This window comes from Haliotis rufescens, unplaced genomic scaffold, assembly GCF_023055435.1.
Source record: "Haliotis rufescens isolate VD_foot unplaced genomic scaffold, xgHalRufe1.0.p SCAF_2, whole genome shotgun sequence".
Lineage (NCBI taxonomy): Eukaryota > Metazoa > Mollusca > Gastropoda > Lepetellida > Haliotidae > Haliotis > Haliotis rufescens.
This window is the reverse complement of record NW_025963890.1, coordinates 56,733,992-56,748,117: the sequence shown is the minus strand read 5'-3', so window position 1 is coordinate 56,748,117 and position 14,126 is coordinate 56,733,992. Positions and strand designations below refer to the sequence as shown.

Here is a 14,126-nt window from a genome sequence, read left to right as displayed (position 1 = left end):
CCTCTATGTGATGTCAACAATGTGTTGACCTGCCTAACAACTCTTTCAGCATTTACTTAAACACAAGTGTTGCCGCAGAGAATTGGATCACCTTTCTAAATCCAAGGAATCAGAGAAATTGTCCAAGTCAAAGAAAACACCTACTGAAAAGTCAAAGAAATCCACCAAGTGTCCCACAACTCCTGCAATTGGTGGATCTCGCACCCTCTCTCTTCCTGCACTCAGTTGAGGATGATGGCCTACTGAATTTGACCGCCTCTGCTGTTTCTTCACATTCGGTCGCTCTCTCTTTTTCCAAGAAGTCTACAATAGACCTTCACCGACCTTGCTTACTGTTGTTGATACCGACAAGAGTTTTCCCTCTATTGGCATCTCCATGGTTGCAGTTTGCAGGTTGCACCATCAGCAGTTGCTGCTAGTCTGCTCTTTCAAATCAATATAAGGTTGTTTCTTCTCTCTCACAGTCTACCTCTTGATATTCCAGACCCCCTGTGCGGCGTAGGTCGCAGGATCGCTGCTCAGGCTCGTCAGATTTTTCTCTGGATCACTCATGTGAGTCTGGTTCACTGGATCGGTGTACCCACGTTCAACAATCTTTTGATCATGATTTGGAAGTTCAATTGTCTACTGATAAGCTCTACTCCAAAGCTCACCCTTCACTTTCGGATCAAGGGTCTTCCAATACGAATCGACTTTGAAGGTTCAGCGATCCTATTGTTTGACAAACCTTCCAAGGATTAGGAATCTTCCTCAGATCGTTGCACCTGCAAGGTTAACATACCTCTCAGGATCAGCATGCCTCCAAATATAGATATCACTATATTTCCAAGGTTTGGCAAACCTCTAAGTCTAAGGATTGACGAACATCCAAGGATTGGCACTCCTCCAAAGATGGACGCAACTCTACGGATAGACGTTCTCCCAAGGTTCAGTAATCAGGAACTGGTCTCCTTCACTTAACATCTATGAGGATGAGTTGTATACTGGCTCTTGGGGACACTTGCCGAACCTGAGTCACTCCTCTTCTTACAGTTATTTTGATCCTTACTTGCGTGATTGCTCTCCATCTTGTGACTACAATCATCTATGCAGCGGTTTTCCATGGAATCCTTCTCCATATTTCTACACCCATTACTGCTTATCCACAGCAAAGTGCTGAAAAGCTCCTTCATCTGCTGTTGTCACATAAGCTTAAGGGTTCTACCTTAGCTTCGTGTCTTGCTGCAATAATCTCTGTTGTCGCTACTTCAATGGACGCAGTTATCTCATGTGTAACCACTGAACTTGGATCTGAACATCATACTTCATCATTTTCCTTTGGCTGATTCAAACATATCACGTTTAAAAAGTCTTTCTTTTAGATCTTGCTACTGCTGCTTGAGTGAGTGAGATTCATGCCTTAGATGTCAACAGAGTTTGCTTCGAACATGCTCTGCACGGGAAAGTTTTCTGGGCTTGCGATGGGACATAATGGCCAAATTCAACTTCCTGCACAACCTGGTTATTCACTATCCCGCCATTGATGTCTATCTTGAATCCTGAAGATCTTAAAGATGTTTCCTTACATCTAGTACGTGGGCTTTGGATCTACCTTGATGCGATGAAACCTCTTCAGTGTTCCCCGGCAAGTGGCTCTGTATTCTGCTTTCTCTGCCAGCTGTTACGGAAGTCTCCCGTACCACAATTTCTTTGGAGGCATGGGTGGCCCAGTCGTCTAAGGCGCTGCGATTCACTGTGCAGAGTTGCATCCCTTGGGCACGCCAGAAACCTATGACTGTGGGTTTGAATCCCGGTTCGCCCCGATTATGTTTCTAGGTTTGTCAGCACCATACCCATGCTAGTGGGTTTCACCGAAGTGGTAAACGTCTTAGACCTGCATCACTTCGGGCTTTCCTCCCACATTAAGCTGACATGCCTCGATATAACCGGAATACTGTCAAAAGGGGTATTAAATCCAACTCACACACAATTTCTTTTTGGATTCATTTGGTTATTCTCCGGGCTTATGTACTTATACTCATGAAACTTGTGTTGTCACCTCTGCTGTAGCTTTACACAGTAATTGCACTTTGGCTGCAATTATGGAAGGATGTTTTACTGACATCCAACGTCTGCATCAATTTGGGCCATTGGCTCTCTCCAGGACAAATCTGCGCAGGTAGAGTGAGGCATGCACTGGATCCATTCCCTTGTACTTCATGTTTTCTCCTTTTTTTCAAATATACCTTTGCATTTTCCTTTGACATGTTTGAGTTTATCAGTCCCGGCCAGCTTTCTGAGTCCTAGGCCTTGTTCCTCAAAGCGATCTTAGCGCTACAATGATCGTAAGCCTATGTTAAAGTATGGGACTTACAATCACCTTAGCGCTAAGATTGCTTTTAGGAACGGGGCCCTGATCCTTTATTATGCTCACTTCTGCCATGTGCATGTGTTGTTGGGTATTAGTCCGATGATCCTTTTGTGGATGTGGTTGATCGTTCATCTTCTTGTCTTAACCTATCGTTTCAATCCCTCAGGCGTGATTGATGGCTTTGACGATGAGCTAAAAGAGATGCCTAACTGGCTTGTCCTGTCGTCCATGGGAGAGAGCAATACCCCTGTCCTGTAGATTTGATTGGCTGGATTCCATTTACAAATCAATGATAAGTCGTACATTGTATTGTGTGGCTTTACATTTACACTCCTTTACGTATAAACATGTTTCACATGTTCCCGATCTCATGTGTTTCACGTATCAGGGTCATGTTTCTTCCTTTCCAAAGTCGGTTCACCCCAATTATGTTTCTAGGTTTGTCAGCACCATACCCGTGCTCGTGGGTTTCACTGAAGTGGTAAATGTCTGGGACCTGCATCACTTTCCTTCCATATTAAGCTGACACGCCATGATATAACTGAAATAATGTTAAAAGCAGCGTTAAACCCAACTCACTCACTCACTCCTATCCAAAGTATTTTCGTTATGACACTAGACAGTGCTACATAATATTGTTCTGTATCACTATTTAGCACCAGCTTCCTCGTGAATATCCCACGGTTGTTGCCTTTAGAGGTAAGGGATTTGTGCCCTGCCATCCAACCAAAGGATAAATGCATAGTGTGAGATAGGATAATTTTTGTTCTAAATTTGTAAATTTTATAATGAATTGTATATTTATATATATTTATCCTATCTCACATACCATATGCCCACCCGTCCGACCCAGCATCATATTTCCTGTAGCCTATTAGCTCTAGAAAGAGAATGAGTTGGCTGGAGAAACCACATGTTCAATGTGTGTAGGTTGCTCGGCATGAAAAGCATGCATGACCCAGATTGTTGGGAGGTGACCATGGTGATGCTAAGGTGTGCTCAGGTGAATTGTTTTTTAGAAGCCAGAAACCTTTGCTTAAACACCTGTTCACTTAGGATCGAAAGAAGAATGAGAAATGCATAGTTCGAGATAGGACAAGTATATAAATATACATTTTATTGTAAAAAAAACCTTTCTTTTTGTGTTAGTACCAGATAATATTGTGTGTTTTCAGATCCTCTCAATGATCGAGGAGGCAGCAGGCACCAGACTTTATGAGACAAAGAAAGAATCTGCTCAGAAGACAATCGAGAAGAAAGATGCCAAGCTTAGAGAAATTGATGCTGTAAGTTCCTTTTGGCTCATCTGCAAATTCACTTTCAGACTGGCTGTTTGTTTTATTTATGGAATTAATGTCAACCTACACATTAGTTTTGTTACAAATACACCAAGCTGACGAGTGTTGAAGAGGACTAATTCTTTGAATAGATGTAAATTAGCCTGAATCATGCTGAATACCACTGAATAACAAGAATGCCAGTGAGATCCAAGAGGTTGCTGCCCTTGTCACATTTTGCTGGTCACCAGATTCAAGTACAGTTGCAGTGATAGAAACTAACATTTTTAGTCCTTGTCCTTATAATGATAACAAATAGCAAAACACTTAAAAATGGCATGTTTCTACTAGTCCTTATGATACCTTAACTATTGGGCAGTTTGGCAAGGATGACAGGACTAGTGCCAATTTCTAACCCTGAGTTGTATGAATTGCATGATACTCAATACGTGAATGAGTGAGTGAGTATGGTTTTACGCCGCTTTAAGCAATATTCCAGCAATATCACGGCGGGGGACACCAGAAATGGGCTTCACACATTGTACCCATGCCGGGAATCGAACCCGGGTCTTCAGCGTGACGAGCGAACGCTTTAACCACTAGGCTACCTGACCGCCTCCTCAATACATGAATGAAGGCCTCATGATAATTACTACTAAAATGGGGGTGTTACAGTGGCCCAGTCTTTGCCTGTATTGTAATTCACTGAGCAGTGTTGCATCCTGCAGGCATGCCAGAGACCTATGACCCTTGATTCAAGTCACATTTTCGCCCTGATTATGTTTCTAGGTTTGTCAGCACCATTCCCATACTCAGGTTTTCACCAAAGCCATAAACATCTATGACTTAATTCCCACATCAAGCTGACACACCATGATATAACTGAAATACTGTCAACACTGGCTACAACTTCACTCACGCTCAAATTCACTGAGCCACCCGTGCCCCAGTCATCTTAGGCACCACAATTGACTATTCAGGGTTGTTCCCCTTGGGCGTGCCAGAAACCTATTATCCTGGTTATCCGCACGTATGTTTCAAGGTTTGTCAGCACCATGCCCGTGCGTTTCACCAAGGTGGTATACGTTTGTGACCTGCATTCCTTTCACATGATGGAACCCGTGAAGGTCCAAGGTAGAAAAGGCCCTCAGCATCCCCTGCTTGCAGTAAATGGCGACTTACGGGATCAAGTGGTCATGATCACTGACTTGGTTGATGCATGTCATCGTATGCCAATTGAGTGGATTGATGCTCATGATGTCAATCACTGGATTTTCTGGTCCAGACTCGATCGTTTACAGACCGCAGTCATGTAGCTGGAATCTTGCTGAGTGTGGTGTTAAACAACAAACAAACAAACAAATCTCACATGAAGCTGACACCCTGTGATATAACTAAACACCTTGATTTGTACTAGGTGCTGAAAGAGGACATCACTCCCACCCTGGCCAAGTTGAAGGATGAAAGGTCGTCCTACCTGGAGTACCAGAAGATTGTCAGAGAGCTGGAGCATCTCAACAAGCTGTATGTCGCTTACCAGTTTGTGTGTGCTGAGGTAGGATAAACATTCCAATACATTACCCTTTCACCAATTAATAACATGATAAACATGTTATATTTGTGGCAATAACGTGAATTGATCTTAGATTCTGATATGTGACGTAATAAAGATGAACCATTTGTTTCATGGGGGATTTGTGTGAACTGTTTAGAAATCACGTGAGCATATTGTTATAACAATAAAGACACTCTGTGGTAACACTTAACTGATTGTTAGTTTTGTCATTATTTGGTACATAGTGGAAACATCTCTTCTCACCTTCTATATTTCTCCAATATGTTTCTATGGTTCATATTTCTTTTGGAAGTGATCTTTCCTGTTTCTTTTGGTAGTGAGTATATATAGCAAACATTTTTGTATCACTACCAGGAGAAAACATTCCCTAAAGATATTATGTCTACATTAAGGTCAGTATTTATTCCTCCAGTAGTCCACTACCATGTATGGAGACTTTCAAAGTGTTGTGCCACACAACATGAGTACTTGATATACAGTATTTGGATCAAGTGTTCAGGTTAGAAATAGATCATTCAAATTTTGAACTGAAATTAATGCTCAGATTTGTCTGTTGTTTTCCTACCGACTGCATGATGTAATTTTGCTAATTTTCTGATTTTCCGATTTTCAGGGTCGAAAAAAGAAATCTTCTGAAGAGCTGGAAGAAATGCTGGAGCTGATTAAAACTTCCAAAGATAAAATTGTTGAGGTATACTAAATATGAAATATTTGTCAATAACATAAAGGTTGAATATACCTTTCAGATTTCACTTTATGTCTTTATAAGTACTTGTTAAAGCACCTAACTTTGGGTTGAGCCAGTTGCTGTCTTGCAATAACCTACACACGTCTGTTATCTGGCCTGTACAGATGTCATGATGTTTGGTTAGTTTTGTTTAACACCACACTCAGCAATATTCCAGCTATATGACGGCAGTCTGTAAATGATCAAGTCTGGTTCAGACAATCCAGTGATTGACATGATGAGCATTACTCCACACAATTGGGATACAATGACATGCATCAACCAAGTCAGCGAGCCTGACGACCCGATCGCCTATTACGACAAGCACAGTTGTTTTTTACGGCAAGCATGGGTTGCTGAAGACCTATTCTACCCCGGATCTTCATGGGTCTGATCATGTTTGATGTGATGTCACTTGCTTGTCACATGAACTGATCCTGTTTGTGTTTCGAGTTACAGAAAGCCCAATGGTGGTCAGAGAAATATACATTGATCACTTATGCCCTAGCGGGGTATGTGGTGCTTTTACGAGCTGAATGTTCGTGTACACTCCTTGATCTTTGTACACTCCTTGACCTTTGTACACTCCTTGACCTTTGGTCTTGTGCCGACCATGTGTAACTCATTCTGAAGAACAGTGGAGATATAAGTACCTTATTGGATATTAGAGAATATTTAATACTGTGGAATGGCTAGTATTATCACGATTATGGTAGTTTTAAGTTTTGATACATTTATTACAGTGATAATTGGCTTTTGTCTGTTAGTGTCAAGCTCATTGATCAGCTCTTATCTTGACATTTCATTTTCAGACTGAGAACAAAGTGAAGGAATTGGATAAAGAAATTGCAGAGTTGGAAAAGAAGAGAGATGAGGTTTGTGTGTCAGTTGTTCTGGATAAATAAAAGTCTTTTATTCACTGTGGTGGTAGTAGTAGCAGCAGCATTAGTGGAAGTCGAATATTGATGCAAGTGGCTCAAGGACGAACATCCAATTTGCAGCTACGTTGATGTAGGTATGTCCTTTGAAGGTGTAACAGATGGGAGGGGGGGAGGGCTTAAAAAATATATGTCTCAGGAAATTGATTTGCCTCGCCCTTTTAGAGACAAAAAATGATGTGTCTTGAAACCATCAAACTACAATCTCAGGTCCCTCCCAGCCCCAAGTTTATTTCAGTGTTTTGTATCAGAGGTATTAACAATAACTGTCAAATCCCTGGTAAATGTCATGAAGCCCTTTGAGCCCAAATGTCTTATGTCTTATGTTGTTTATAATATTTCGTTGTTTTGTTAGGGCGGTGGGGTAGTCTTGTTGTTAAAATGTCCGCTCTTCACGCCAAAGGCTTGGGTTCGATTCCTTGCATGGAGACAAAAACGAATGAATGGAATATTGCTAAGTTATTGTAAAACCATACTCACTCACTAGTTGTTCTGTTTAACTTTTGTTATGCTCTGTACCACCCCGCAGGAATATGTACTAGCCCCGGGCTAGTGGGTATGTTAATTTTTAACCCTGCACCATGTTTTCAGTAACCTCTTGAAATTCAGAAATAGCATTAGACTATATCCCAGTATTTTCATTGTGCCAAAGTGGTGGTGGTCATCATAATATTTCAAAACCATTCAAAACATGGCACAACTACATGTTTTCACCCCCATAAACGTTTGCCTCCTGTCTTTAGGAGTCTGGCCATGTGATGGAGAAATTGGAGGAGAAACTAGCCAGTAGGCAGAAGATGGACGCCCTGGCTCAGAGCTCTGTGGACAACAAGAAGGAATCCATCAAGGCTGAACAGAAGAAGAAAAAGGAACTCAACAAGAACTGTGACGATGTAAGTTGGAAACATCAGACTGTTCCATTCTAATACTGATGAACTCAATCAGTTTAAACGGTTACCTGGAAACAGTGTTTTGTAGTAAATACTCCAGTAAGCTGCAATATTATCTGAAATAAGAGCCTTTGAAATGTCTGTACTTGACTAATTTGTGCATCAAATACTTTTTCATATGCATTGGTTTTAAACAAATTGTGTTCTTAACTTCTTGTTTGGGGGATTTGATCAGGTCTCTGGTACCTCATGTTTGTGGCTAAGTGAGTTTTCATGCTAAGTGAGTTGTTGCTCATGCCTTAGTGGTTTGCCTGGTCCAGACCTTCCTCTATATCACCCAGCCTAGCATTTCGGGAAACCTACACTAACCACTGGATCCATTTCCGTGGTTCTTGCAATCTCACATTACCTGCCCTTGATTTTCACATTAACATTAGGAAAAAGAAAAGGGAGGTAACTGGAGGATGGGTCCAAGCAACATTCATCTATTCATTGGATTAACTCAGCAAATCAAAATAGGCAACAAGCCTTATCTTCCTCACAAAAGGCATCTAAGCTGCCTTAGTTTGCTGTGCAGAGATCTTCGCTGTTAGTCCTGATTATTTTTCTAGCTTTGACAGCACCATAGCCATGCTTGTGGGTTTCATCAAAGAATTTAGCATCTTCCGACTTTCCTCCCACATCAAGTTGGCAAGATGTGATAGATCAGAAATACTGTTCAAGGTGGCTATAATTCATACTCACTCTTTCACTTCTCGCATACGGTAAACATGGTGTATATTTTCCTTAATAAGAACAAGAAGGCGTTGGCAGCTCGAGACAAGGATCTGGACAAGTTGAACAAAGACCTGGACAAGTTGAAGGAGCAGAGTGAAACTGATCATGAAGCTCATGTAGCTGCCCAGAAACACTTCCACGCTGTCAGCGCTGGTCTCTCCAGCAACACAGACGGAGAGGATGCCACGCTCAATGACCAACTCATGAGTAAGGCTTCATTTACTGTCTCAAATGTACACTTTGCTGTCTTCATGTATGCAATATTTGTTCATGGAAATCTCTGTATATATCATTCCTTTGTGCACTGTTGTGATGATTATACAATATTTTTTTACAGCTGCAAAGAGTGAAATCAGCACTGCTGAAACCGAGACTAAACAAGCCCAGATGAAGTAAGTGTAATAACTACTAAACCTAGTTATAGATGAGAAAGAGTGAGTAGATGTTTAAGTACATTCAGCTATATACAGTTGCATTTACATTGGTGAGTTTGGACTGGCATAATCACTTTTGATAACACTGTCAACAATCAATGCAGCCTTGGTATTTCTCAGAGTGTAATCATCCAATCCTTATTTCAGTCTTCTCTCTCCCTCTCCCTCTATATCCCTCCTCACCCTCTCTCTCTCTCTTTCCTCTCCTCTCCTCTCACTCTCCCTTATTCTCCCTCCCTCTCCCTTTCCCCCTCCCTCCTTCTCCCACTCCCTCTCTCCTCCCTCTCCTCTCTCCCTCTCTCCCTCCCTCTCCCCCTTCTCCCTCTCCCTCCTTCCTTCTCTCCTTCCCTCTCTCCCTCCCTCTCTCCCTCCCTCTCCCCCTCCCTCTCCCTCCTTCCCTCTCTCATCCCCCTCCTCCTTCCCTCTATCCCTCCCACTCCCTCCTTTTCCTCTCTCCTTTTCCTCTCCTCCCTCCCTCTCCCTCCTTCCCTCCTTCCCTCTCTCCCTCCTCCCTCTCCCTCCTCCCTCTCCCTCCTTCCATCTCTCCTCCCTCTCCCTCTTTCCCTCTCCTCCTTACCTCTCTCCTTCCCCCTCTCCCTCCCTCTCCCTCCCACCTCTCCCTCCCCCTCCTCTCCCTCATAACTTTGGGTTTTTCTCCTACATCAAGCCTACATGCCATGCTATAACTGAAATACTCTCCACCACACTTCCTCAATCACTATGGCCTATCAAAGATGTGGCATGACCCTTCCAGGCTGAAGCATGCCCAGCAGGAGGTGAAGAAGAAGCAGACTGAGCTGAAGAAGACGGAGCAGGGATACAAGAAGGACCAGGCAGCTTACGAGGCCGTACAGCAGAGCATGAAGAAGATTCAGGTACGTTTTCATGTTGCTGTGTTCAAATTACAAAGGAAAATCGTAGAGTTCTGCCCAAATCCTGTTGCTTTTAGAGGGTTTCTGGGTCCAAGTGCTATAGGTGAAAGCCTCAAGTTCCATTATTACCCATCACCCCATTATTCTCTTTCAGATTAAATCCTCCTTGGGGCACTTATTGCATTTTCCTGGCTCAAGAAAATCTACATGACATAGTTGTAACCATTTTCCTTAATAAAAATTGTTACCACACAAAAAACTTTGTTTTTGTATGATATACGTCCACCCTTATGGTGCCTCACCCTCCACGGCGCGTCACGCCAAGGGAAGCAACTCTCACCCAAATCACTTTCCTTATGTCATCTGACAAAGACAGACGTGCTGTTTTTTTTCAAGACAATATAAAGACAAGATTATCGTTCGTACAAGAACCATGGCAGACCAAACTGTATGTATGGTACATTTCTTTCATGCAAAGGCGTAATACCTCGCATTGTAAAGTTATAAAGTTGTAATTATGTGACACGTGTACGATACCTTTGAAATAAGGCCGTCGTAGCGTCCATTTTGTAGTGCCACGTATGATATATGTAACACCAGGGCCATCAAAAACGGCTTCGGTTTTTTAATCTATATCATCGGGCTTTAGCCTACAATCTTTTCCTTAAAATAAACCCAAGGTGGTGTGTTAATTATTTTAAATTACACTTACCTTTTTTACGGGTTTTCTACACCTTCGCGCGTAACACGCCCACTTTGGTGTTATAATTATACTACGACATTGGCTATTAGTATCGCGTTACCAATCGCATTCTAAATTACGCCTTTGCTTCTAGTTACACAATTTATGCACGTATCTTTCCGATCTTTCAATCGCACTGATACACTTTATTACCCTTCCCGCCAAACTCAAAAATTACGGTCTTTTTTACAGACCTTCAAACTGTGTACGGGGTGCTCGGCTTCGATTCCCCCCCAAGACAGGCATGATACCTGCATAAAGTGTTTGGCCGAAGACGGGCATGACGATGGGTCATGCCCGATCTGTGTTGCATTTACACCACGGGCGCAAAAAAAGAGAAATGTGGACCTCTTACACTTTAAGGGTCTATTGAAGGCGGGGGTGGACATTAGATCGGCAAAGACCGCCCCGCCCCCCTCAAAAAAAGTAAGAAAGGGTAAAAAGGCAGCTGAGACTGTCTCCTCCGCTCCCTCCCCGGGGGCCGGGGGAGAAGGCTCTAGGGTCCCCGTCACAATCACTGCACCCTCTCCTGCACCGTCTTTGGCAGACATCTCTGCCTTGTTGAGGTCGCAGATGGCGTCGATGATGGAGGAGGTAAAGTCTCAGCTCCGAGAGGAGTTGCGGACCGAGCCTTCCCCGTTGTCGGCGCCGGACGCGGCTTCGAGACCTTGTGATATGCCCGGCGTCGGCCGAGGCAGGCCACTTGGTCTCGGGGACGAACTCAGACCGGGCTTCGGCGCCGGCTCGAGGTCGCTCCCCAGCGGAGGGGTGGCGGGCACTGGCCCGTTCACTACCGACGCACAGTTCTCCCTAGCGGAGCCAGACGCCTCTTCCGAGGCCGAGGCTTCCTCTAGCGGATTTCTAGCCCAGAGCCAGGTGGGTTCCCTTGAACCCCCGGCACCTCGGGACCGGGACTCGGCGTCGGGCCGGGTGCAGCCCGGGGATGCGAAGGCCCAGGCCTTCGGGCGTCCCCTTCCGACTTCGTCTGCCTCTTCTCTCGGGGAAGAGTCGATTAATTTCGGCTCGGAATCGAGAGAGGAGGAGTGGATGGAGGAGGGGGGAGACGACTCGGAGACCTCGGGAATATTTTCCTTCGTTTCCTCGTTGAGGCATGTACGGGACAAAATTGTCCAGGTACTGCCTCAGGTGGCTGCGCCCATGCCCCAGTCGGATCCGACTGAGTTCCGCCTTCCGGGGGACGCTTTTGCTCCGAGCAAGGCGCCCCAGGTGCGGCTCCGTATTCTGTCTTCATTGGTGCATGAAGTCATCAACCCTCTGTTGTCGGGTGCCCGCAGGAAGTTCGACCTGCCCGAACTTATTAAGCGGTACCCGTTAGCAGAGGATGGTGATTTTGAGGTACCGGTGGTGGACGAATGCGTCTGGACCTCCGTTACCCTGGGGGGGTCTTCGACCCCCAACTTGGCTAAGGTCAAGCAGGGCCGGCGGTTGCCACCCTTTCCCGCGTGCGGTACGGAGCTGAAGGCTGCTTACGTTTGCTTCGAGGAGCAATATCGTAACGCATGTCAGCAGCTCCGGGTGTCCGTACACTCCGCTTATCTGTCGGCCGTACAGAGGGAGTTAGCGGGAGAGGGGCCGGCCGACTCTTCGGAGTTGGCCGCGCAACTGACGGAGGTACATAGTCATCTTGCGAGGGACGCTATTCGTAGCTGTGCCTCGCAGATGATGTGCGCAGTCATGGGCATGCGCAGGCTGTGGATGTCGGTATCCAAATACTCGGCTTCCACACGCCAGGATCTACTTGCTTTGCCTTATAAGATGGGTGCCACCCTCTTCCCTGGGGCTCAGCAGGTGGTCCGAGAGGCCGCACAGTTGTATGCCTCCATCAAGGATTCTAAGGCCTTGTTGGAGGTACCATGCGTTAAACCGCGTAAGCGGACCTCTCCACTTGCTTCCTCCTACGCTGACGCGCCGGGTCAGAAGTCTGCACCTGCTTGGAAGCAGCCGCTTCCTTCAGGTAAGGGCGCCGGGAGGAGCAAGAGAGGCAGGGGCCGGGGCAGGGCAGCTGGTCGAGGCCAGCAGCCTTTTCGCGGGGCCGGGAACCCATCGGGTTCCCATTAGCGCCCGAAGCGCCCCGGGCGGACCCACGGTCGCATGTTTTCGAACTGCCGACAGCCGGGGTCTGCTGCCTCAAGCCGGATGTCCCCGTAGGCGGCCGACTGGCTCTATTCCTGCAGGAATGGGAGACAGTCACATCCAATCCCTGGACCCTGTCCACTCTAAGGGATGGCCATTTGCCTCGGTGGAAACATCATCCGCCCCCCTTCTCCGGGATAAAGCACACTCCGGTGCCTGCTACCCTGGAGAGGGCGGAATTCCTCCGTGCCGAGGTCGACGCACTTCTTATGAAGGCTGCGATCGAACCGGTTCCCGTGGGACAGGAAAGCGAGGGCTTCTACTCGACATATTTCCTAGTCACCAAAAAAGACGGAGGGTTCAGGCCTATTCTCAATCTGAGAAGGCTGAACAAACTTATAGAGGTACCGTCCTTCAGGATGGAGACACTGCGCTCGGTGATCTCAGCTGTCGAGACCGGAGAATGGCTAACGTCAATAGACCTAAAAGACGCCTATCTCCACGTACCCATACACCCCGAGTTCAAGAAATACCTCAGGTTTTCTTTCGACGGGAGGTGTTATCAGTTCAGGGTTCTACCATTCGGGATCGCTACGGCCTCGAGGGTGTTCACCAAGCTGATGTTGATTCCCGCCCAAGTGGCCAGGTCAAAAGGTCGGTTCTGCCATCCATACCTCGACGACGGGTTACTAAGAGCTCTATCACAATCCCTGAGTCAGATAGCTACACAACAAGTGATAGATATTCTGATCACTCTAGGGTGGATAGTCAATCTCAAGAAGTCAGATCTGAGCCCTACTCAGAATCTAGTCTTCCTAGGGGCGAATTTCAACACGGTGAGCGGACTTGTATCTCTGTCACAAGATCGCATTACCAAGGTCAGAAGTGTTACTTCCCAGTTCCTTCTGTCCGCCAGTCACACTGCTCGTACATGGCTCCAGTTACTGGGCAACATGGCGGCGACAGTGGATGTGGTTTGGCGGGCGCGCTTGAGAATGAGACCCATTCAACAAGCGCTCCGTCGACTTTGGGTGAACTCGGAAGATCTCGAGACTGTTCTCGAGACTCCGCAGTGGCTCAATGCACACCTTCAGTGGTGGACCGAGGTCGGGAATCTGTCCCGGGGGCTCCCCCTCGACACTCCCGTGCCGTCTCTCACAGTTCAAACAGACGCGTCACTCTCCGGCTGGGGAGGCGTTCTGAACGATCACACTGCCTCGGGACTATGGTCCCAGCAGGAGATCAAACTGCATATCAATGTGCTAGAACTGAGAGCGGTCAGGTTGGTGTTCCAACGCTTCCTGGATCTGCTTCGTGGCCAAGTGGTGCGTCTAGAGATGGACAACCAAACGGCGATGACTTACATCCGGAAGCAGGGGGGAACGGTGTCTCCGTCGCTTCTCCAAGAGACGTGGCAGTTCCTCCTATGGTGCGACTCACACGTTATCA

The 14,126-nt window shown here is 46.0% G+C and overlaps 1 protein-coding gene across 1 annotated transcript in view; it reads left to right on the top strand.

The window, feature by feature from the left end:
• Positions 1 to 14,126, top strand: part of LOC124141266 (structural maintenance of chromosomes protein 2-like) — a 41,758-nt gene that overhangs the window by 9,022 nt on the left and 18,610 nt on the right. Inside the window, exons 4-11 of the mRNA XM_048400214.1 lie at positions 3,526 to 3,636; positions 5,045 to 5,182; positions 5,817 to 5,894; positions 6,743 to 6,805; positions 7,612 to 7,761; positions 8,553 to 8,742; positions 8,873 to 8,927; positions 9,724 to 9,844. Of these exons, the coding sequence (XP_048256171.1) occupies positions 3,526 to 3,636; positions 5,045 to 5,182; positions 5,817 to 5,894; positions 6,743 to 6,805; positions 7,612 to 7,761; positions 8,553 to 8,742; positions 8,873 to 8,927; positions 9,724 to 9,844 (906 nt within the window). The remainder of the gene's footprint in view (positions 1 to 3,525; positions 3,637 to 5,044; positions 5,183 to 5,816; positions 5,895 to 6,742; positions 6,806 to 7,611; positions 7,762 to 8,552; positions 8,743 to 8,872; positions 8,928 to 9,723; positions 9,845 to 14,126) is intronic.